The sequence below is a fragment of the Desmodus rotundus genome, chromosome 6 (genome assembly GCF_022682495.2).
Source record: "Desmodus rotundus isolate HL8 chromosome 6, HLdesRot8A.1, whole genome shotgun sequence".
Classification (NCBI taxonomy): domain Eukaryota; kingdom Metazoa; phylum Chordata; class Mammalia; order Chiroptera; family Phyllostomidae; genus Desmodus; species Desmodus rotundus.
Window position 1 is genome coordinate 63,349,901 of NC_071392.1, and position 25,835 is coordinate 63,375,735.

General features: G+C 38.1%; 1 protein-coding gene across 1 annotated transcript in view; it reads left to right on the top strand.

Annotated features, from left to right (window-relative positions):
- Window positions 1-302: 302 nt before the first annotated feature.
- Window positions 303-25,835, top strand: part of TES (testin LIM domain protein) — a 59,776-nt gene continuing 34,243 nt past the window's right edge. The window contains exon 1 of the mRNA XM_053926633.1: window positions 303-514. Within this exon, the coding sequence (XP_053782608.1) occupies window positions 488-514 (27 nt within the window). The 5' untranslated portion in view covers window positions 303-487. The remainder of the gene's footprint in view (window positions 515-25,835) is intronic.

A 25,835-nucleotide genomic window follows, 5' to 3' on the forward strand; every position in this document is an offset into this window, starting at 1 on the left:
GAAACACAAGTATTGTACAAGCTGCCAGAATGGAAAGGGAATCTTCCTCATCTTCAGCTGGGGGAAGGCTGGGCCCCCAATACTTTACGAGTAGGGCGACAGACACCAAGGAATCCCCAAAGTGACCAGGTCCCGGCTCCAGGAGCGCTTTCCTAGGGCACCGCCCCGGACAAAGCCCCGCTCCTCACCTTGAGGCTGCCAGACACAGGCCGCCAAGGTGCGTGAGGCGCTCGGTGATTGGCGGCTGCCGGCTCTGCCCTGCTGCCATTGGCTGCCTTGGCCTCTTTGTTCCCTGTCCCGCGGTCGGACCGCTTCCGCGGACCGGGCGGCGGAAGTTTGAAGGCGCCAGATGAGTGGCGGCTGCAGTGGGGCCGGAGTCCCGGCAGATTTCTCTCCCCGACCCCCACTACCCGCGGCGTAGTCGGAGGCCAGGCGAACCTGGATGTGAGATCCTGGACGGGAGAAGGAACCTTTCTGACACACGAACATGGACCTGGAGGCCAAAGTGAAGAAGGTAGGGGAGGGCGGGTGGCGCCACTACACCTGCACGGGGCGCCGCCCCAGGCCGCCGACGGTGGGTGGGGCGCACGGGCCTCTGGGAGCCGGGCGACACCGAGACCCTTGCCGAGGGCACACTCGCCCGTGAGGGTAGAAGGGATGCCCTATTTCCCTGTTATCTCCTGAAATCCCGGAGCGACGGAGGGTGGGGAGCGCGAGCAAGGACGTGCGCGGGGCCTCACTCCTGTCTAACCACGTACAACGGTTGGAAGTGTTTCAAACTTTCCGTAAGATGTTTCAGCTGCGCCTTGCCTTCCAAAAAGAAAAGGACGAAGTTAGCGACGGTTCTTGCGAGACCATGACACTACTTCTTCCTGTCTCAGGAAGTGCAGCTTTATTAAGCATGTGTGGTTTAGGGGCGCTAGTGTGACTTTGACAGCTCAGACCTCCTCCCTTCCAGCTTGGCTGGCAGAGGCTCTCCAAAGTGAGTGCTGATTTAATGGACTTCCTTTTCACCCGCGGCTAATGATAACGTGAAAAGTGATGGTTTGGGGGGGTCATTTCTTTACTTCCAAAGCACTGCCTCCCTCTTAGAAGTTATCTCTCAAAGAAAACGTTCTCCCTTGTTGGCAGCTAGCCCCAAACAGTGATTGTCACCAGTGCTTTTAGCTCCCGGAGACGGTTCCCGTCTGGCTGCCCTGGGCATCAGGACCCGAGGCACTACCTGAGCTGCTCCCAGGTTACCTGAGCTTTGGTCTCCTGGGAGGAAGGGGTGGGGACCAGACTGTGACTCAAATGGAATGCTGATGTCAGATTCCACTGATGTCACATTCCGGTATAATGTGTGTGTAAAGGTTTCTTTCCAAGAAATTGCTCATATTTACTTTGCGGTAAATTTAAGCCAGCTGTCTCTTATCAAATAGGGAAGGAAATTTTGCAGAGAGAGAAGAGAACCTAATTTTCTTCCCTTGCCCTCTATGGTTGCTAATATTGCCACATTTTATCTTCTAAAGAGAAAATTCCTGACCTGAGCATTCAATTCTTGCCCAAAATTGGAATGCAAAATATTAGGTTAGAAAGTGGGAAAACAGATCATGCCTATGAGAAACAACATTCAAAATGGAATCCAAGGACAGGAAGAAGTAATGTAAATTGGTGCCCAGTCCTCTGTGCCACACTGGTTCAGTGATAATGTAAATTTAAAGAGTAGTGTGATTGCATTCTAGTCTTTTTCCACTTGGTTTCTTAATTCTGTTATTTGCAGTGAAAGGACACTATTTTTTTGTTAATTTTGCTTACCACTAAGAAAACATTTTGGTTGCTCTTTCTGTTGAACACTGTTTATTTTGTTTTTAAGTGGGTAACAGTTACTTAATTTAGTAGTTGTCTAAAATTTTGACGGTCTTGTCCATGCTTATAAATATTGATTCTAAAATTACTTTTAAAAGTCAACATCCTTTGGTAGGAGAGGGAGGGCTGAATAGTGAAGCAGAGAATATTTATGATGGTGGATACATGTGATTATGTATAGGGTCTGGCAGAAGTAAGGCTTGCTTAAGTGTGGTTGTAGGGTACATGAATATCTCGCATGAGATGGACAGCAATTTGAACAGTTCACCTGAAGTGTCGTATGGTGTGCTTGAGTGTGATATTGTTATGTTACAGAATTACATGCTTGTGACTTTGTAATAAAAGATTTTGTAATAAAAATGGGTGTTATGTGTGCTGGATGCTGTATTTGTCAAAACCCATAGACTAAACAACACTGAGAATGAACCCTAGTAAAAATTATGGACTTCAGGGGATAATGTTGTGTCACTGTAGCTTCATCAGTTGTTACAAATATACCACTCTGGTGTAGAATATTGATACTGGGGACAGCTATGTGTGTGTGGGATGGATATTGCCTTTTGCTCAATTTTGCTTGAACTTAACACTGCTCTGAAAAATAAAGTCTACTTAAAGGAAAAAAAAGTCAACACCCAAAAGTGATTTTGAAAGTATTTGAATATGGTGATGGAAGAAGATTTGACTTTTGGTGATGGGCACACAATGCACTATACAGATGATGTATCATACAATTGTATACTTGAAACCTATATAATTTTATTGACCAATGTAACCCAATAAATTTAACTTTTTAAAAAAGTATTTGAGACAAAGAAGGAATAATTCCAAGAGAAAAAATTCTAAGTTAAGAGTTAACTTCGTGCTTGGAAGGGAAAAATTCAGACATTATTTATAAACAATCTCCTTAGTTTTAAAATGTGGACTATGATAAATAATGCCCTAGATATATGGTGTAATTATTCTCCATCATCTCCCCTTTACTTTAAAAGGTAATCTTTTTGACTGAGAATCATATCCTTCTTTCTAATCCTCCTCCTTTTCTCCCCCCAAAAAGAAAGCCATAAATTTAAAACTTTTGCAGATAATCTCATGACAATAACAAATCCTTGTTTCACTACTTTGTTCTCAACCAGTAAGTTGGAAACTACTAAAAGGCCCCAAAATGTCCAGTTTGACTGCTAACCATACCCTCTCTGTGCCTTCGTAGGCAGGCCCCTTGAAAGAATTGATGTTCTGTGGATTTCACACAGTTTTCCAGGGCAAAGATTGGAGATCCAGGAATACATTTTTATAGTGTTAGCCCTAATCTAAAAACAAAGAAACAAATGAACAAAAACAACCATAAGGGGAAAAAAATTCATTCCCTTTAGAAATTGTTTTCTAACATACCAGAAGAAGGAAACATTACAAAATTATCTCGATCTACTGGCAGAGCCCTCTCACCCTATTGTGAATACCTAGATAATTTTCAGGTTTCCCTTTTAGGCTTGGGCAGACAAGAAAAATAATAGTTTGAATGTGACTTTTAAAAAGCCAGGTTGAAAGTTGGAACAAAGACATAACCAACCATTTAAAGAAAACTAAATTTGATTTCTGTTTTAAGATATGTGACATTTTTTTCCTCTAAAACCCTTATACTGCTGATTTCTTAAGGAATTTTCCTTACAGATTAAAGGTGTTATTTTTTTTTTTCATTGACATTTTGTATAAGAAGAACTAAAGAGGGTTGTCTTTATTCCACAACCCAAGTGGATGATCCTATTATAGGATTCTTAGTTTATAAAAGAAGTTGGTGTGCATATCATTTGCGCACTTTTGGATTGATTACCAGTTAAAACCTGCTATCACAAAGACAAGGGGTTTTTATAATTAGATTTTACTATATTTTGTTTTGTTTGAAGTAAGTGAGCTGTTGCTAGGATGTGAGAGCTAGTTTGGTTATACAGAGTTTTTGTTTTAATAATATTTTAAAATAGAATTTGACTTCTATGTCTTTGCCCTGTCTTCTGAATGATGCATCTCGACTTGTTCCTTAATGTCTTCAGTCTCTTCATTATAATTGACTTTGTGTAAGTAGAGCCTGTGTTTATTTGGAAAAAACAATGGCCTTTAAAAAGCAGAAAGAGTCTCATTTTGGGGTGAATGGTAAATCATGGACCACAGCCAGCTGTTTTCTTTTATTTCGTGTTACTTTCTCATGAGAGTAAGAGTACCTTTTTGAGTACCTTTTTTTTTTCTTTAAAAACATACCAGAGAGGGGGTGGAGGGATGGGGAGAAAAGGCAGACAACTGTAATTGAATAACAATAAAAATTAAAAATTAAAAAAAAAACATTCCATAGAGAAAGAGAACCATTCTAGAAGGAAAAAGAACTCCAGTAATTTCCATATGCTGCCTGGAATTGCTTGAGGGCATACTCATTTTTCCTTATAACTTCTGTCTTGATTCTTCCTAACATCTTACATTTTTTTCTAGTACCCTTTTCTTTGTTCCTTTCATTTTATTTTTAAAAGATGAGATGTACTTTAAAGATTACAGGCCACTGAAAAAATCTCCTTTCTTAGCATCCAAACTTGTTTTAAAAGCTTCTGTCATTAGGCAAAAAAAAAAAAAAAGTGAAACCAGGGGGTTGCAGTTGGAAATAGAGTACTGAGCCACAGACGTTATTTCTATTAGAAATTTGAATGAACATTTTCTCTTAGGTGTTCCCTGATTGAAGTGGAAAAGGCAAGTACGGTATATAGTGACCTCGATGCTCACAATCCAGCTATATGTATAGTTGGATTTCTGCTTGAAACCCTTCTTGCTGCAAGAATCAGTGGCAAGGCTGGTGGTATTGGAATGGCAGGGCAAGCTACTTCCAGGGCTCTGCCATAGAGACAGTTTACTCTGCCTCTTAGAACAAGTACAGAAGGAAGTAAATTAGTCCTCATCTTGGCTTTACACTCTTCTAACCAATGATGTGATTCATTACATTAGTTCAATATGAAAAGTCACTTTCTCTAACTTGCCCTGAATATTGTTTTTGCATAGAACTATAGTAGGTTTTCTATTGATATTGTTCCATTCTGCTGTACTATGAAGTAGAATTGAGTATTTGTATCTCAACTGGCTATTAACTGTGTACCACTGCCTCACCTCTTGACTTTGCTTGCCTATCTTCAATACTAAATCTTACTCATCCCTCAAGGCACCCCTGCCATGCAGCATCTTCCATGAAATCTTTCTTAGGACACTCATCACTTTCTCCCTCTAGATCAGCAGTCTTTAACCTTTTTCATCTCATAGCATACAGAAACTAATTACTAAAATTCTATGGCACACCCAAAAATATAGTTTTTGATTTGACAAAAAATAGGTATAATTTTAATTCATTTGCACCAGATGGCTATTGTTGCCTTGGCTGTTTTCATTTTTTTATTTCAAAATCTAGGGGAAAACAGGTCTGTGCTCCTGACTAAAGTCAGGTATTGCATGTTTTAAAAATTCTCTGGCACGCTGGTTGAAAATGACTGTTCTAGATTATAGTTTTCTTAGCTAGACTGCAAGCTTATTGAAAAAAGGATTCATATTTATACTTGCATAGCTACTTGTGTGCTGTTCAAAAATAATCTCATATAGTAGACGTTAGCCTCATTTTAAGGATAAAGAAACTGAGGCTTCGATAGGTTAATCTGAACCTGGCAGAACCTATGATCTTAACCATAGTCTTCAGAATTTATGCTCCTTCCATCATGAAACCCAGCCTCCAACTCTTCTTATATCACTGCCTTGCTCATAAAATATATGGTGAATGAATTACCTTAATATAAAAAGAGAAATAACATAAGGTATATTTTAACATTTTTACTTGTTTAAAAGAATTATATTGGAGGAGGTAATTTCTATTCCAATAAAATTACCACCCTACTTTTTTTTATATTTTATTTACACTTTATCCATATTTTGTGTATTCCTTTTTGTGTAAGTTGCCATTGACCTTCTTTGGACTGAGACAGAATCTAAATAAAGTAGAAGTATCATGAAAAAGAACTTTTGGGGGAGTTTTACAGGCATAGGAATACCATAACCTCCAATAATATTCTGGACTGTATCTTATAATATTCTTCCAACTTCCCAACTTTTCTTGGGAGCTGTTTTGCCTCCTACCTATTTAATATGCTCCTGAACAATAGTGACCCCATATTTGGCTCTCTGCTTTGGACTTTCAACCAGGGGCATCTGAAACTGTATAGGGACACTCACAGTTGGGCTGTAGAAGAGTACGTTCTACTTGGTGAACTCCAGAGTTTAGAGAAAGCCTTACACATAGCATGGTAGGCTCAACCTCTCCTTTCCCTAGCAGCAAAGTGCTCAAAGTGCCACTGGAATGTCATACCAGACAGCAAAGAATAAAGCAGTTAAAAAAACAAAGAAACACTCAATGCTAGATAGGAGAACTGTTTTTTTGTTGTTGTCATTGTTTTAACTTTCCCATTCTTTATACAAAAGCATCCATTAAGAAGCAGTGAGAAATACCAAAATGGTCCACTATTTTATGAGGCTTTCACTGAGCTACAAGATTATAGCAGCATTACATAAGCCCATGGAATTTAAATTTTGAACAATCAGAGCGCAACAAGGATTGCTTTGAAGGGCCTACTTAGTAGAAAGAGAATGATAAATTGGTAATCATTCTCAAATTATTATTTAGTGATAAATGATAAGAGACAACTATTTCCTATGTTATTTTTCTGAGCACTAGAAGTAAAAATACAGTTTGGTCTGATGCTGATTTGAATAAAAGTTGTTTTTACAAACCAAATCACGACAGTGTGTTCAAAAATTAGAAAATATCAGAAAGTACCCAGTATATGTAAAGAGCTGTAGTGTATGGAAAGCTGTGTGGTATATTAGCTCTCTCATTTCTGTTTATCAATATATTGTTAAAATCACTCTGGACTAAGAGTTGGTAGATCTGGATCCACTCTAGATTTTGTGATGTTGGCTACTTTGGATCTGTTTCCATATCTACAAAAATCAGTAGAGGAACCAAGTGATTTCCAAGATTTCTTCAAATCTTATGACTCTTTTTGACTGCAGAAAATATTATCAATAGTCTGTAAACATAATAAAGTTCCACAGTGCTTAGAAATCACACAAGCCAAGAATGTATGAAAATATGTATGTTTTGAATGAAATGCCATAGTGTACTAAATTGAATAGTTTCGTATAAATCTTAGCTATTTTTCAACTTGTGTTTGCTTAATTAGCTCACCTTTTTAATATTTGTGGGGTATTTGAACATGTTAAATTTAATTGATATAAGTCTGTTGTATGAAGCTTCAGGGGGACATAGACTGATCCATTAGCCTAAGTCATGTAAGCCTAGGAGTGATGTGTTACTTTCCTTGATATTTACTTACAGGAAAATGAAAAATAATGGAGATTTTTTGTTTGTTTGTTTGTCTTTAAAAGTTATCACTTTCCAAATACAATGATTCACTTAAAAACTGTGTGAGTCCTCTGTGCTAAGCACTGTGGTAGACTCTGGGGTATGGTATGAACAGAAAGGACAATGTACCTTGGAACACAGAACTTGACACTGCTGAGAGGAATAATAGAATAAAAAAGTGAGTGAAAATAAATGACAAAGTAAATGATGGAAAGTAAGCACAACTGAGATGACTCCCACTGGTGAACTCTTTACATGTCAGCCATGCAACTAGTCCTCTAACACAGAGTGATTCCTGGCATTCATTCCTGGTTTTGCAAACTTTGTAAGTAGGATTCTTATTTCATTTATCTTAAGTAATGACAAATGGAAAAGAAATGAGAAAGCAGCTTTATGTACTAAAATGTGAAAAAGCTCGTAAATGAAGAAGGCTGTAGTAATTACAACCTTACACCCATATAAACATAAACTAAGCCTTCTTCCTGATTATAAAAGAGTCATTCATGGGTTGTGTTTCCTGTTGGCAGTCATTACTGATTTGTGTTTGGTAACTACTACCATGGTAACTAAAACTATGATTTTTAAAAATCTGTCTACTAGATCATTAACATACAGTACACATAGGAAATTATTTTGCTTTTTACAAATGGTGTTGCTCAGAGGACATCATGAAAATTATAAATTATGAAATCAACTTTTTTAAGGAGAGGATAATAGAAAAAAAGACTAACCAAATTAAAAATGGGTTTCAAAACCTCATAGATTTTCAAGATATTAGAAAAAATTATTTGGTAATAGATTAAGTTCACCCCTGTTTCTCTGTGAATATTCATGTACCAAAATTTGTCTTAAGATTCCTGGCCAGTGTGGCTCAGTTGGAGCATTGCCTGTAAACTGAAAGGTCGAAGGTTCAATTCCCAGTCTGGGTGCATGCCTGGGTTGCAGGCTTCTGTCCTGAGTCTGGTCAGAGGTTGGGGCCTTTATGAGAGTCAACCTATCAGTGTTGATGATGTTGATGTTTCTTTCTCTCCCTCTTTTCCACTCTCTCTAAAATCAATAAGCATGTCCTCAGATGAGGATTTAAAAAATTGTCTGAAGCACTGTTAATAGAGATTTAAATTTAGATGTTATGCTTTTCAACTCTCCAGATGCAATCTTTGACTCTCCTATAAAAAACTCCAGTCAAATTTAGAGTAGTTTTACTTGTTTGTTTGTTTGTTTTTTCTAAGTGTCCAATCTACCCAACTTCCTACTTATATAATTGGGAATGAAAGAGATAAGGGTATGTATGACTATAATTTTCTAATGCAAGTTCATGCTGTGACCCTAAAATGACTTCACTTGCTTTTCTCTTTTTTCTTTCTCAACCCACCAGTATAATCACTACTCATTGCCAAAAATATTAGAAAACAGCAGAAGGTGGTACAGGATAAAAAACCACAAGAAACTCACTAGGTATATAATTGGGAACAGAGCTAGGAAAGCATTTCATGTTTCTGTCACTCTGAGAGCATAGTTATAAAACTTGGATGATTCTAGGTATCACTGCTTATTTTAGACATATTTACAAAAGGATAAGAGCATAGTTTAAGATTGCCACTTTCTCTGATCTTTAGGTATTCTGTTAAGAATGGGGGACTGCTCAGGGTTAAGCAAAGCTTAAAGGGTAAGAGAAGCCAGGCAATGAGAAGTGCTGAGATCTCATCTGCTAAATAACAACAAGGCTACTACTGTGTACATATATTTAATCTCTGAAATGCTGGATTGTCCTCAAATCATAAATGATTCAGTTTGTTTTTATTATAGTCACATTCTGGTCACTATAATAACCATGCAAAATTATAAAAGGGGTTTCCATGTGTCCAGCTTTTTATCTCACCAGTGAGCCTAACAAAAAGGAGGCTGAAAGCCTCAGACAAATGCCTTGGTGCTGAGTCTATTAATAAGTTGGTAGCCACATTGAACTTGTTCTTGCTTTGTTTGAAGATAAAGTGATACCATGTGTCCTTGAAAACTGATCATGCAGACATTAGATGGATTTTTTTTGTTTCTATGAATAACATTATGAAAGCCCTGATAGAATGAGTCACAAAGTAAAAGTAAAAAATTGCTTTGTTTTGTTTTGTTTTCCTTATGACATACCGGCCTACAATAAAAATAGTTGGGAGCTAAACGAAAGAAAGTTACCTTTTGTTTTTCATAGAGAATACTAAGAGGGGAGTTTAAATGTAAGACTACAGAACAATCTCAACTCTATTTCTATTAGTATCACCTGTTGAACTTGTACCCCCGCCCTCCCCCTGCCACAACTGTAGTATCAGCTTTGGCAGATAAGAAAGGCAACCAGGCAAGTCAGCAGGTGGGCAAGACAAAATATAAATTAACTACAATGCTGGGTAGAATTAAATAAATGCTATAATATGATGTTTCTCAAAAAACCTGTGGTGCAGAACCATTTAAAAAATACTCTGAATCTATTGTGGACCTGTATTTTTAAAAACAATAAAAATGAATTACTAAAAAAAAAAGGACAGACTAAAGGCCAATTTAAAAAAATTATTAAATGCTTAATCAAATTGCTTAATAATTCCTAGTTGCTTTATTCTCAGCCTCTTTATGTTGCTTGCCATGGACTGCCACACTTTGAGTAGTGCTGCAATAACAAATACAAACCACTATTATGACCTCAGAAGCAGAAGTAATAAATTTTAATTGTGTGGGTTGGGAGTATTTTATGGAGGAAGCAACATTGAGAATAACTCCTATAGGATAAATTCAGTTTCATTAGACCAAAAAAAGGCATTGTAGGAAGAATAAATAGCATGAACCAAAAGAACATGGCTGCAAAAATTCTAAATTCTTGGTATTCATACTATTACATTTTCAGTTTTGACTCTTCTAAAATAAAAACAAGGTACATACTCATCAGTAATTTGTCATTTTTCCAGGTTGCAGATTTGAATTAAGGAAACGTTTCAATGAGCTAGTACAGGAGCCTAGCCTACAGTTGAGGATCTATACCTCTATCCTAATTTTGATTCTTATTTAATACACTGTGTCATCTCTCTTGATATAGAGGAGGAAATGTCACAGTGGGGTTTTAGCTGATGTGTGCTTTCCTCCCCTTGTGGGTTGGGACCATGTTGATTCCACATATTTTTCAACTTCCTTGGATCATTGGATACCTTACGCAAAAGGTTGGAGCTCTAGCGGACATTGCAGCAAGGTTGATTACCGGCTTCAGAATCTTGGGTTCAGTTCTTAGACCTGGTACTTACTAGCTGTGTGAATTTGGCAAAATTACTTAACCCTCCAAACATCAGGGTCCTTATCTGAATATGGGTTACTGCCATTTACCTTACCAGGGGCATTAGGATAATGGAGATGAACATTTTAAAGCACAAAATATGGTGTCAACAGTAAACATGTATTATAATTATTATCAAGAAATCAGTGTAAAGGGAGAGAAATCCTTTACAGATATTCAAACCATTTAATAGGTAACTATATATATTATCAAGCATTTTATGACAACACGCTTTCAGGAAATTATGGATACTTGGTACTTTACTGGGCACAGAGAAATGTTCATTTAAAGTTCAATACTTTGGATGTACTAAATTATTGGATTTTTTTTATTATTTGCAAATTATTTCAATTTTAATTTTCTATGATGAAAGAAACATTTATAAGTAATCTTTTCCAGCACTTGTCTGAGTACATACCAAAGCTGTATTAATTAGTTTCTCTAGAGAGGGGGCATTTAAAATTAACAGGTATCTGGTCCAGTATAGAGAACAGGTATGTTTTCCTGGATAGAATCTGCCTCAGAGTTTTTGCAGTAAATCGCAAAAATGGCTACAATTCTTTATAGCACCTGCCATTGAGAAATGAAGTCTATTATCCTGCCCTTTGAATACAATAGACTGGGCAGCCAGTAGACTGTGGTGGAAGTAATGTTATGTGCACTCCAAGCATGGACCTCAGGAGACCTTTTGGCTTCTAACTACTTTCTTGGAACCCTGCCACTACCACGTGAAGTATCCCACTGGAGGATGACAGACCACATGGAACAGATGCAACATCTCAGCTGAGGCTCCTCCAGATCAGTGGTCCCAACGTGACTACTGATGCAGTGAGCTCAGCTGAACCCAGCCCAAGGTGCTAAACTTCAGAAGCATGAGTGGAATTATCACGATCAGAAGCTACAGAATAAACAGTTGTAATGAGCCACTATGTTCAAGGGGTTTTTTAGGTAACAAATCATAATTTACACCTCATCTATTACTAGGATATAAGTCTGATCAACTCCCATAGTGAGCCATGGAGAGGGTTTTCCTACTCTGAATTACCCTCATAGTCCTATGCACATATTAAAGAATAAAGAATCAGGACACTGTAGCTCCCTTGACATCACTGGTCACTTGAGAAGGGGCTCTCTTTCCAATCTTGTCAAATCTAATTTTGATTTATTTGCTTGTTCCATCAAAATAAAGGAAAATTAAATTAATATGCAACTGAAATTTGGTCCTAGTTGTAAAAAAGTGGTGCAGACATGTTTTGAAAGTTGTCTGTTTCCCCTGAATCATATAGACAAATGTAAAATGATGTCTATTTATCCTTTGTAGTTGGGAAATCCTTGGGCTATAGTGTAAATACAGAACAAAAAGCATGTGAAATCAAACCACTTCTCTAATAAGTGAAAAGTGAAAAGATGGGTTAAAAATTAGTTCAGGTTCCTATGTTTACACACCATACCACGTAAACACAGTTCATATTTTTGTAAGTAAGGGATGGTGTGAAATGGCTCGGCCATAAGTAATTAGCTTACAGCAAAGGGCAGGAGAATTCCTGCATCTCTCCCCTTCTTTTCTCCATTTACAAGATCCCATCTGTGCTGTAAGTTTTGCTTTTGTTCTAAATGCCCCTCATCTATCTTGGGCAAAAGTGGAAAGGGAGATTGTCTTTTTGTATACCCCTCCCCCAGTCCTGCTTTCTGTGCCTTCTCTTCAATGGGTTTTACTCTCCAGATTCCCTTAGGTCCTCCTACTCTGCTGGGTAACTTCCTCAAATAGAACTCAAGCCACTTTCCTTCATTTTCTGCTCTGAAAAGCACACCTCTACACTTTCTTTTTGCATGTGCTCTGATTGGATAGGGAATTAGTGGCAATAAGTCATATGATTGTACAGTCACCCTCCCCTTCCCCTCACCAAACTGTTATAACAACTTACTCCTAAAGAAATAATACTACGGCCCTTAGGCCTGGTACAAGTGATGGTAATATTCAAGTTTTTAGATCCATGGAATCTTAATACAAGCCTCTCAATATTCAGCTGTGAGTTCTTCTCTTTAGAGCCAGTTGGGGGTAGTAACAAAAGACCAAATGAGGAGTGTTTGTCATGCTTTAAATTCTTTTAAAAGATTCCTACAGATGTCTTTTGGAATCAGGTACTTTAAATCCCTTTTACAGCTAAAAATCAGGGGCTTGGAGGGCTTGTGTATAAAAGCCTGTGCCATTGCAGTGTCCTTTCTTGGAGCCAGATCTTAGCCAATCCTAATTATAAAGCAATTTCAGCAGCAATCATAGCTATTAATTCTGACACTTTTTATAGCCTGCATTATCTTTCTCAAAGTCACAGATTCAAGAGTAGGCATTTTTTGAGTAGACTCCACAGGAGAAGTACTCTATTGAACATTTCAAGCAATTTCCTTTATGCAGTAGTATGAAAATAATTTGATAGTAGCCACTTTGGAATATGTTTTCTTAAGGAACAAGCATGAACTGAACAGACAGAATATACTTTGTTTTATCATTTGCTTGCCCAAAGTACAGATCTTTTTAAAAAATCAAACTATTTTGCCCATAATAATACTGCCAGGATACATTAGGTTTTGAATAGGTAAGCAGTAGTGGAAAAGTAGTTATGAACTGCTGATTATAATACTATCTAATTTGAATCAAGTAATTTGCATCCTGATATCACAAAATGTTGCTATATTTGTTTTATTTTACTTAATCCTATCACCAGGTAGATGTATGTAATAGCATAAAGTTTATATAAATCATTTTCCATTTTACTTTTATTGTGTTCATTAAGGAGGACTAGAGCATATTATAAAAATTGTGAAATTTTTCTCTTAAATATATTTCTGGAAATTTTTTGCTTGTTAAACCTGATAGTTTGTGTTCTCATTTGTGATTGAGTTCTGTAACACAGTTATATTTGTCTAAAAGTGTACACAGAAGTGTGTACATATGAGGGGGAACTAAAAAGACCCCCAGAATTATCTTCTGGAGGGTGGTCCCCTTGTAGTAAAGGCTTCCCTTGCTAGATGAGTGTTCTAGGAACCCATCGGTATCAGTGCACAGGTTGGTGTTATTGTGAGAGGCTGTGTTTGGCTTCAGTGATTTTTTTTGAAGATTCATTCAGTGCATTTGCGCATTTCATGATGGGTGATTTAGGAGCATACCTGCCCCCACCACACTGACAGTTGAGCAGTTTTTGACCAAAAACAGCTTGGCCCCTGTGCCCCACCCTCCCTATTGTTTTTCATTTGTTTGTTTGTTTCCTTGGAAGAAAAAAGTCTTCACTGGGTTTTGCCAATGTGGAAGAGGTGAAACAAAAACCAACAGAAGCACTAAAATGCATCAAAATTGACGAGTTCAAAAGACTGTTTTGAGCAGTGGAAAAAACATTTCAATGGGTGTAGTGCATCAAATGGATAGAACTTTGAATGTGACTGAAGTTTAAATGTATAAGAATAAATACACAATTTTTTATAGATAAATTCCAGTTTGTTTGGGTCTCCCCTTGTATGTTAAGATGGATAGAGCATAAGGCTTAGAGACTAAAAATCATATTTTTCCTTGTCTTCTGGAAGACTATTCCCTGGTCCTAACTGACTGAATACTAACAAATTGAAGGGAATAAGAATATTTTTAAGAAAGGAGCAAAGTTCTGTTTTACTGTGTCCATTTGGATGAAGAGATATGTAAATATTTGAACTGGAAAAATAAAGGCAAGGGTTTTAGAAAATCATCCCCTTGTGGGTAGTCCTCCCCAAAGGGTAGTCCTCCTCCCTTTGTAATATGTCTGTCTCATCACAAATCATTTAGTCTTTGGATTTAAAGTCAAACAGAGAATTGTGGTAGGTAGCCTGGCCCCACTGATTCCCACCTCTTAGAATTCATTCAGACCCTGTGTATTTCCCTGTCCTTGAGTGCCCGCTGGACCTGGGCAGATTGCTGAATATGGCAGAAGGGCTGTTGTCTCTTCCAAGATTAAAGAGCTTGTTTTCCCTGTTTCCCTCTTGGGTGATCTCACTCTAGGGATCACTTACCCTGAGGGAACCAGCTTCCTTATCATGAGACTTGCCATGTGAGAGAGCTTAATAGCAGGTCTCCCTGGCAGTTGAGCCTTGAGATGATTGCAGCCCTGATCCCTTATTGCGATCTTGCGAGAGACCCTGAGCCAGCCCACCTAGGTAAGCCACTCCCATTCCTGACCCACAGAAACTGTGAGATAATAAATGTTTGTTATTTTCATCCACTGAGTTTCAGCCATTAGTTTTGTAACTAATACAGAGATTTTGCTCTATAAATCTAGAAAATTAGTGATTTTTTTAAAAAATGAAATGAATATTTCAATTTTGCCTCATTATATTACCCCTGCTGCAATAATGTTGTACAGAATCATCTGTAATATAGCAAATTATTTTCAGTACTAGTGGTAAGTCTATATATTTTAAATAAAGATCTTTCAACTCTGAGATTTCATTTGTTCCTTTATATTTGGTTGTCTCTTTTAAAACATTTTTTCTTTGCTATAACATTGGAAGAGACTTTTTTGCATCAGGACTCTGGATTTTCCCTGATTCACATACCATTCTTTTGAAGGCCCTTGTGTGTGTGTCTGTGTCTGTGTCTGTCTGAATTAATCACCTCAGAGCCTTCAAGTTGGTGCATCTGGTGTGCAGACATCCTTGTTCCTTATAATCAGTCTCAGATTTCTCTAGGAAGGAGATGCTCCTGGATAGTAACAAATAGGCAGTCTTTCAGATCAAAACCTATTGTGCTAGAGAAGTTAGAGATGAGGAATATTACTGATTTGAATTATTACTTATCTTCAAAGTCTCATTTTGGATAAAAACACACTGTGACTTTGTAGTTAAGAGCTGAGGATTTGGATTTAGACATGCCAAGATTCAAACCTCAGCTTTGCCACTTGCTAACTGAGCAGTCTTGCACAAATTACTTAATCTAATAAGTCTCAATTTCCTTATTAGTAAAATAGGGTGATAACACTTTCCCACAGGATAGGTTGTTTTAAGAAATAAACGAGATGTATGTATTATGCCTGGCAGGTAGTAACATTTGGTAGACCTACCAAATGGTGGTCGAGGTATTTTTTACTACCACCTGCACCATCACAAACACCAATACTCATTCAGAAAAAGTATAATCAGAAGTGCTTTAAGGTATCCTACCTAAAATTAATTTTCATCTCCTACAAACACCAGGATCTACTTCTGATCTTTGTCAACTATGTCACCAAATTTTTTGAGGTTGTATAGTTGTCTTAGGTAATCTGCTACAACCGGATTGTATCTCACACTGCAGTACACACAAATTGCCATTGTGAGGGTCCCCCTGTCACTGTACTACCTTAAGAGATGTAGACGCATAGTGGGTGGGAGTAATTTATTTCATTTGTTAAAGTTCCAGAAAGACTGACGCAGTATCTCCAGATTAGAATTTATTATGAACTATTTAGGCTGAAAGATCACTGTTTCCTTTTTTTCCATAACAGAATGGTTGATGTGATTATTTACTAGTGTGTGTGAGCAAAAAGGTGTCCATCTGGCTCACAGTGAATTTGATGATATAGATTCATATAGGGTTCTGGTTTTGTACTTCATGCACTAAAAAGTTGAAGGGATGTGGAAATGAATCCTAGAATCTGCTTTTGTTCCCATCTGCTTCTGGGTAAGTGATATTGACAACTAAAGACCTTTTAAGTGATTATTCTGTTCATGAGCTATAATCCTTTGGTCTTAAGTTAAAAATTCTACTTCTATATTTTAAAAAATCAATTTCCTAAATATCTGTCTAACCCAGGGTCTTTCCATGTTCATGGCCAGTGTCAGGCACTAGTAGTTAAGAATAGCCATTGCAATGCCATCACCTTGGGCAAGCTAAAAACTCTGCTGTAATTTCTTTACCTGGATGAAAATGCAGATAATAATTAATAGTACCTTAGACTCCCACAGGACTGTTATGAGGGTAAAATTTGATGATTCATATAAAAAAAACTTAGAACTATGGCTGGCAATATAAGTGCTCAATAAATAATAGTGTTTTGCATATTTGAAAGTTGCTCAAAAAAGTAGATCCTAAAAGTTCTCATCGCAAGAAAATTTTTTTTTATCTATTAAAGGTGACAGATATTAACTAGATGTATTGTGGTGCTCATTTCTGAATGTACACAATATTGAATCATTATATTGTATATCTTAAACTAATCTAGTATTATATGTCAATTAAAAGAAAGAAAAATAAATATTTGCTGCTGTTATAATCATCACCACCCCTGCCAGAGCCCTTTGTGTGTTGGGGGAAGGATGTGCTGGGGTAAAGGTGTTCTATGCTAAAGATCATTTGTAATTAAAACAGGTATTAAATAAAACTCTGTCATTATTTCTGTAAATTTCAAACTCCAGCAGGCATCAGGAATTCAAAAAGGAACAAGAAACTCATGGTTTAATAATGTAAATATATGTGTAAACAGTCATAGTTAAAAAGAATTAAATAATGGAATATGTATCAAGAGCAAATCAGAATTCAGAAGAACATATTAGAGCATAGATGAAGAAATACATCACAGAGTAACTGACTTTCGAATTGGGTCCTTAGAGAGTAAGATTTTGCCAGATGGAGGGCACAGGGAATAATATCCAGGCAAAGGGAGAAACTCCTCTAGAAGCAGAGCACAGCTGGAGGGGAACTGTGAGGAAGGGGGTAGTAGGAGCCAGGGCGGTGCCAGGTTGAAAAGACTCTTCTCTGCCATGCTAACACGTGAAATTCACTGAACTCATTAAAATATCTAACAAGAGGATTGTTATGAACATCTTTAGGTTTTATTAAAATATTCTGGGAGCACAATATGACTTTATACAAAGGGAGCACTTAGGAGTGAGTGGTCCTGGAGTGGAGATGAGGTAACAACTTGTGTCACTTTTAGAGAAGAGATCAGCAACATGGGAGCATAGTTATAGCATGGCTACACAGAACAAGAAGGCCTCCCAGCCCCAGACTTGTCCTCCATTCTTCCTCTCATGTATTTCAGGCTTGAGTAAGGGAAAGATGGGGAGTTTTGTTCTTATATGCAAATTAAAAGATACAGCAATTTTATTAGAATGATTAATAGGAGCTTTTAATCACAATAGTTTTTATTCTCACCTAATAAAGTTGGCAAATTATAAAAAAGTTGAAGGGTGCCTGTTTTTATATTTAAGTCTGGTTTTCTAGGTAACTTCCCTTTTTTGGCACCTTAGGTCTCGGTAGAGATTGGAAAACAGGTAGTGAATTAAAAATCTAAAACAATTTGAAACCTTGGATTTCACAGATTTCACTAGGTTTCTAAGACAGCCATGTGCTGATAGGATTTGTTTATTTAGAAATATAGTTCTATACCCAGAATATTCGTTTGTGTTAAGAGTATAATAATATGAGTATATGTATACATATTTATATGTAGGTATATATACATACATGATAAGTAGATAAATAAACATATACATACATACAGAGAGATATGTATATATCATACACTCCACTTTTAACAGCTTCATTCCAAGATGATTAAAGAAGTCCTAGTAACACAAACTTGTTTAGTAATGACATTTGATTCCTTGCTCCATAAGGAAATTTGGTTATGAAAACAGCATGATCAAATGATCTCATCCTGAATACTGCATAATATCTGCCAGATCCAAATTTTCTCCAAATCAACTCATACTATGTTTGAAATACCATATGTTCCCTACTCTTTTTCTTTAAAGTATGTGATATGCAATACCCTTTTCTGGGTCAGAAGGGTCACCTAAAATGTTGCCAACACATCCTGTTGCCTGAAATTATGAATATTGGGGATACTGATTATATCCCATTTCTTATTCTGAAATAAGCAGGGGATAAGAGGATGTTTGGAGGCACAGATTATGTGGATATAAGTTCAGTATCAAGAGCTTACAGTTGAGGATATTTAAAAACTCTTATTTTTTTATGACTAGTGTTTCAGGATAAATATGGTCATTTTTGTATTTTCAAAGACTTTGATAGGTATTCCCAAAACCTGACTGTACTTTTTCCTAATATGGTGAATCCAAAAGACCCATTTTCTTGGATACTGAAGAGGAAAAATTAATTTTTCATATCCTTGTTTTGATGCTGGCCAGAAGGTGTTACTAAATGAAATGAGGTAGACAGCTTTGGGACTTGTGTGCTTATGAGAAACATGTGCTTTGAGGCACCAAGTGTTGACTCTGCAGGGAGTACCATATCACATTGCTGTTGAAATAATTAAATGCAACAGAACTGAGTCTTATCCCTCAGAACTGAAATATTTTGTTTCCTGTGTGTTTCCAAACTAAGTTGAGACTATTCTGACTTATAAAAGCCAATAATGTAATTGCTTTCTCAAATAATTATTTTCTATTTAGTGTTTAAAACGTGGAGCAAATGACCATGTTGAATAACAAACTAACTTGTAGTTACTTTGAAACATGACTTGTAATCATAATTGTAGAATTAAGAGATATCTTGGCATCGATCATCATTATCTAGATGAAGCCCAGAGAAGAAAAAAATGACTTCTGAAGTCACAGAATTTAGCAGTGACACCTTGGGACCACATCCCAGTTTTTCTGCCTCTCCTCCAGTGATCCTTCTACATTTTCACAGTCTCTGTTTTGTTAGTTCTCTAGTATATATAACCATGTAATTTTTTAAACTGAGACATAATTGGCATATTGCCATGTAATTCTTGATCGTTTCACTTTCTAGTCAGCCAGGTTGCCTTTAGCTGAGAAGCTTCCAGGGTGCCCCTTCCTCTCTATGAGCCCTGCCCACATACCTTCCCTGTTCTTACCCCTCACTAAGAATTCTTGAGTCCAGAAACCTGGAAAGAAACTAACCTACAAGATGTAGGTGTCCAAGTTGAACAGTCATTGCTCTTGAGGAAAGGAGAAAGAACCTGACTCAAGGGTGTGGTTTATGTTGTGGGTAAAGAGAAGGGTGGAGGTATAGTGAGAAGAATTCTGGGTCCGGGGCTTGAGGGAATCCTGAACACACAGTAAAGGAGGGAGGGAAATTTGCTGAGCTCCTGGGTCAGATGAAGTTCTGATCTTGAACTGAGACCAGGATGAATTAGGGAGTCCCAGCTCCTGTGAACCTCTGCCCCATAAGGATTGGGAATCAGACTTGAGAAACCGTGCCTGGTGAAGGTGTGTTTCTGAAACACATTACAGAGTAGAATGAGTATGTTTTTCTTTATCTGATATTTGTTTGACTTGTGAAGGGGAGAATAGCAGATGTCTAGATGCCTAAATAGGGGTGGGAACAGAAGCAGAAGAAATTTGCCTCACACTAGTAGAGATATGTCCACTCTGGTGCACTTTTAGCATATAAATTGGACTTAACAGGATTAGAGAACACAATAACACTCTAGATTACAATTCAGTCTGAAACATGCAAACTACTAAGCAGAGAAAACACTAACTAGCTTGTGAATCACATGTCTTTTGTGTTTGAGTGGCACTGTGCTTTTTTATCATAACAGGTTGATAAACAAATTATAAGGATATGGAAGAAATTCCTACCCAGTAATGTGGCATTACTTAGAGATCCTCAATGCTGAGTATCAATTAGATTTTAGTTTTGTAACTATACGTTTATAGCTATAAAGTAATTCTGTAGCCCTTGCCAGTGTGGCTTGGTTGGAGCATTGTCCTTGACCAAAGGGTTCAGTTCCTGGCCAGGGCACATACCTATGTTGTGGGTTCAATCCCCCATCCAGGTGTGTGCGGGAGGCAACCAACTAATGCTTCTCTCTCACATCAATATTTCTCTTTTCTCCTTTCCTCTCTCTCTCTAAAAGCAGTGAAAAAAATATCCTCAGGTAAGGATAAAATAATGATGCTGGTGATGATAATGATTTCTCTAAATGAAATTCCCCAAGGAAAATAAGTTTATTACCAGTCTGAAACTCTCTAGTCACTTTAGCTGCTAACAATGGCTTTGAAAACTAGGTGTCTTTTTTGTTTGGGTGTTTATTTTTAATTAGAACTGTTTCCGTTTGGGTAATCACAGGAGAGCGTATTATATTGCCATGACCTCATTCCACTCTTTTTCATTCACTTGTTCTCTCTCTGGGATATTTTCAGAGTTCCCTCACTCCTTATGTCTGAGCATTTGAAGAAGATGAAACAGGGAGGAATACTTTTTTGAGGTGGTCACAATGTCCTTGATGGAGCCTGTATGAAGATTAAGTTGGCCTTCCAGGCAAGCCAGTAGGGGTGGAAGAACACTGGAGCAATGCTTTCTGAGCTTTCCAAGGCAGGCTGTAGAGCCATTTTCTCAAGTTACTGCTTTTCTCAGTCAGGTCTTCTAGTTTCCCTGAGGGTCCTCCCTCTAAGGTTTGGGTAGCAAAGATGAGAGGGCCTATTGTCCTCCCACACTCAGCCTCATTGCCTGGCTTTTTTTCTAGTACTTTCTCCTAACAAGTCCCGTCCTGTCTCTGGGAATATCTTTTCCTCTGTCAAACCTGGTAGCTCAAGACATGGTACCAAATATTGAAGAGATTTATTTCTTCCTTGGGAAAAGGAAAAGAAAAGGGAGGAAAAACCCACCCTGCCTACTACAAGGATAACCCTGTCACCTTTCAAGTCTTCTAAGATGTCTATGGCTCCTGTGCTGCCTTCTGCCACAGGCCTTCCCATATAGTGACCCCTTTACCTTGAATGTACTTTCTCCTTCTTTTTGCTGACATGGATGCTGCGTATCCTTTTGATCACAGTTCAAGCATCACTCGTTCAAAAGAGCTTTCTCAACCTCCTGACAGATTCAGACCTTCCCTTTATAAAGTTCTCTGAAAGTCTTCTACATTTAGAGGTGTTTGGGAGGCTCTGGGGACTTGTAGTCCTTTTCCTTGCACCAGAAGTGAGCAGCAGAAGGGAATCTCTTTGGAAGACTGAAGACTGCAGCTCAGTGGAACATGAGTCACACCGAGTTTTAGGTTAGCTTGCTGTTGACTAGCTGTGTGACAAGTATATATTTTAGCTTCCTGATCTCTTACACCAAGGGAGTACCTAGGCCTGTCCAGCACTAACAATCTGTGGGACACTTTAAAAAAGCAGATGTTCAGCTCCCAGTCAAGATGGAGATGTAGGCAGACATGGCTCACCTCTTTGATTGTACAACCACATCAAAATTACAACTAAAATATCAAACAACCAACCATCGCACAGGACATCAAAAACTGAGTTGAATGGAAGTCTAAAAACTACGAAATCGAGTTGAATGGAAGTCTGACGCTGTGGAATTTAAGAAATCACATTCATGCAGACTGGTATGAGGGGCACGGATGTGTATCAGGCTGGCCACACACCCACGTGTATAAAAATTGGGAAGGAATATCTTGGGAGCAAGGAGTCCCAGACCTACATCAGGTCCCCCAGCCCAGGATTCCAGTGCCAGGAAGATAAGTCCCCAAAACTTCTGGCTGTGAAAACCAGCAGGGATTGAGTCAGTGGAGGAGGCTGCTGGAGCCCTAAACAGTTCCCCTTGGGGAATCCAAACATGGACTCACCTACTCAGACTTGCTCCCTCTGAGCTTCAGCTCTAGGGTGGCAGCTTAAAGGGCACTAGTGGTATACAGGGAGAAACTGAAGTGTCTGGCATCAGGGCAAGCAGAAGCCATTGTCCCTTTGCTGAACCCTCCTCTCCAACACCCCCAACAGTGCGAGCAGGCTGGTGCCATATCTGAGACTTCATCAACCTGGTTAACATTGTGTAACCCACCTTGGAGATCCACAGAAGCTCTGCCCCACCCAATGTACAGGCCCACCCAAGCTGTTTTTCCTTAAGAATGGTTGGTCTTGGTTCCTAAATCCTATCAAACAAGCAATAGCTATCTTCAGTGAACCCTAGTGGCAGCCAGAGTAGAGTCACAGCTTAGCTTCACCTGGGGATCTCTAAGCCCAGCACTAGTTAGCAGCCACCTCAAGATTGATTTACAACTCAGGCATGGTGCCTTGGACAAAACACAGGTTGGGGCTGTATCACCCAGGAGACCCCAGGGCCAACATACCCAGTGGATAGCTATAGACCACCTTGGAGCATCACCACCCTGCCCCTGCACAGCTGATCCTCCACAGAGGGCAGAGGTTAGTGGTCAGTGGTCATAGATAGTCCTTGCAGCTGACTGGCCTGGGTAAATCCCTCCCATTGATACGCCAACAGCAACCAAGGCTCAACGACAAGAGGAGGGTGTACTCAGCCCACACAAAGGGCACACCTCAAATACCCAGCTTGAGTGATAGGGGAGGCTGTGAAACTGGACGCTACAGGACACCTTCTACATTAGACCACACTACCAAGACACGGAATCAAAACAGCTTTACCTAATACATAGAAATGAACACAGGGAGGATGCCAAAACGAGGAGACAAAGAAACATGGCCCAAATGAAAGAACAAATCAAAACTCCAGAAAAAGAGCTAAACCAAATAGAGATAGAGAATCTATCAGATGCAGAGTTCAAAACACCAGTTGTAATGATGTTCAAGAACTTAGGACCTCAGCAGCATAAGAGACCAGTCAGAAAGGAAGGATACATTAATTGAAATAAAGTACAATTTACAGGGAAACAACAGTAGAATGGATGAAGCTGAGAATCCAGTCAATGAATTGGAACATAAGGAAGCAAAACACAACCATGCAGAACAACAACAAGAAAAAAGAATCCAAAAAAATGAGGATAGTATAAACAGCCTCTGGGACAACTTCAAGAGCTCCAACATTCACATCATAGGGGTGCCAGAAGGAGAAGTGAAAGATTAAGAAATTGGAAATCTATCTGAAAAACGTAGTGAAAGAAAACTTCCCTAATTTGGTGAAGGAAATAGACATCTAAGTCCAGGAAGTTCAGAGAGTCCCAATTATGATGGGTGCAAAGAGGCCCACTCCAAGACACATCATTACTAAAAGGCCAAAAGTTAAAGAGAGACTCTTAAAATCAAGAGAAAAGAAGTTAGTTACTGGAAGGCTGCTAGATTGGAGGAGTAAAGGGGAGAATGGGTGAAGCAGTGAGGGGATTAAGAAGGACAAATAGGTGGTTACAGAATAGCCATGAGGATGTAAAGTACAGTATAGGAAACATATTAGCCAAAGAAATTATATGTGTAACCCATGGACATGAACAATGGTGGAGGGATTGCCAGACGTAGCAGGGGGTGCAGGGTGGAGGGGGGGCAAAAGGGGAAAATCAGGACAACTGTAATAGCATAATCAATAAAATACAATTTAAAAATAAAAAAGTAAAAAGTAGATGTTCATGGAATACTTCAAGCTCTAATAATTCTAGTAAATAATTTGATAAGTCTTTTAAGGAGATAAAAAGGTGGGAAAGAAACAACTTGTTCCTTTCCAAGGCTGACTTTCTAAATCAGCAAGCAGTGAGCTACACTGAGGCCATAGTGTAAAATGTCTGCTATTTGAGATTGTAGTGATATTAGCTGAGCTTCCAAGTTTCATTCAGAAATAAATAACACGATGATATTGTTCCAGTGTATTTGTAGTATTTTATTAAGCCCAATGTTGCTCAGATCAGGGGATTCAGATTTAAAAGCACACAAGAATTTGTTTAGATGGTGATTTGATTTAGAGGCAGAAGCACACTCAGTCCCAGTTATTATCTAAGCCAGTAAGACTTTGTTTCAGAATTTAAACATACTTATACACACATAAGTTTGTATGTATGTATTTTCTTTGTCACCAAACAAAATATATTTCTTACTGTGAATTACATATAAGGGAGTTTAAAAGCAGTTGATTTAAGCTGAGCTATGTGATTCAGCCTTAATAATATAATCTTAATTTTCATTTGGGATTGGAGTTTAGTAGGAGATGCATGAACACAGTATGAAGCAGATCCATACAACATGTGAATTTAGGATTCTTAATTCTCCTTAATGGAGAAAGCACTTGAAGAATACACCTTTTTAGATTTACTGTTCATTTTATTATGGGCATTGTAATGGAGAAAACTCTTCAATTATGTACTTACAAAAGAATGTACGAAAGAATTGGAAACCTCAAATAGCCATCTCTCTCTGGCTTTTGCTTAGCCCATTTTATTTCTGTACTGTTAACTATGATCATCAGTGACAAGGAAACAATTTGATTCCTGAAAAGAAAGAAGTGTGTATTCCAGTGTTAAAGTTAAACACATGATTTAGAGAATTAAAATTGTTTTGAAAATTGGAAATGTAAACATGGCAAAGGTAATGAAGTTTAGTTAATGTTGGATAGATTTTTATCACCATTACAAAGCATGCTTGAGATAGTCTGACTTAAAATAACATGGGTTCTCCTAAGCAGCTGAGAGGACCAGTTGGTTTTGAATATGCCCTTAGTTATGGTAAGAGGATGTGGTGGTTTTCTTCAGGGGTGGGGGAGAAAAAAGGAAGAACTCATTTGCTTCATTTAAAAAAAAAAAGGAAGGTCTTCCTATTTATTAATTTAATTATTATACTTCAGGGCATGATCAGGCTGATATTTTAAGGAAAAAGTTATAATGGTGGTTTTGAATGCTTATTGACAAACACAACTTGGTAAGGTTACAAAAGGGTGGCATTGCAAAAAAATATGTTACTTTTCTGTCTTCAAGTATCACTCTAGGCAGTAGCAGATAATGACTTTCTCAGTAGTGACTGATGGATTTTTTAAAAAGATTTTATTTATTTATTTTCAGAAGGGAAGGGAGGGAGAGAGAGGGAGAGAAACATCCATGTGTGGTTACCTCTCACACGCTCCCTACTGGGGACCTGGCCAGGAACCCAGGCATGTGCCCTAACTGGGAATTGAACCAGTGACCCTTTGGTTCACAGGCCAGTGCTTAGTCCACTGCGCCACAGCAACCAGGGCACTGATGTGATATTTAAAACACAAAATAAGTTATTTTTTGCCAATGTGCTATACAAAATCTTTTTTTGATCTTTTTTACTTTAATATCAATAGTTGTGAAAACATTGCCTTCTTGTGTCCTTCCCTCTGTCCTCCTCCTCCCCACCTCAGGTCATGTATCAGCAAGTTACTGAGAATTACTATTTAATGTGGTAAAGAAAAAAGTTGTTTTGCCATATTAAGGCAGTAGTAATCCCCCCCAACCCCTGCCTGGGCATAAAAGCACAGGACTCAGAGTTGTTTATCTCTAAAATGGAGAATAATATCATCTACTTTATAAGCATTAATTACCAGGTTATGAGATTAAT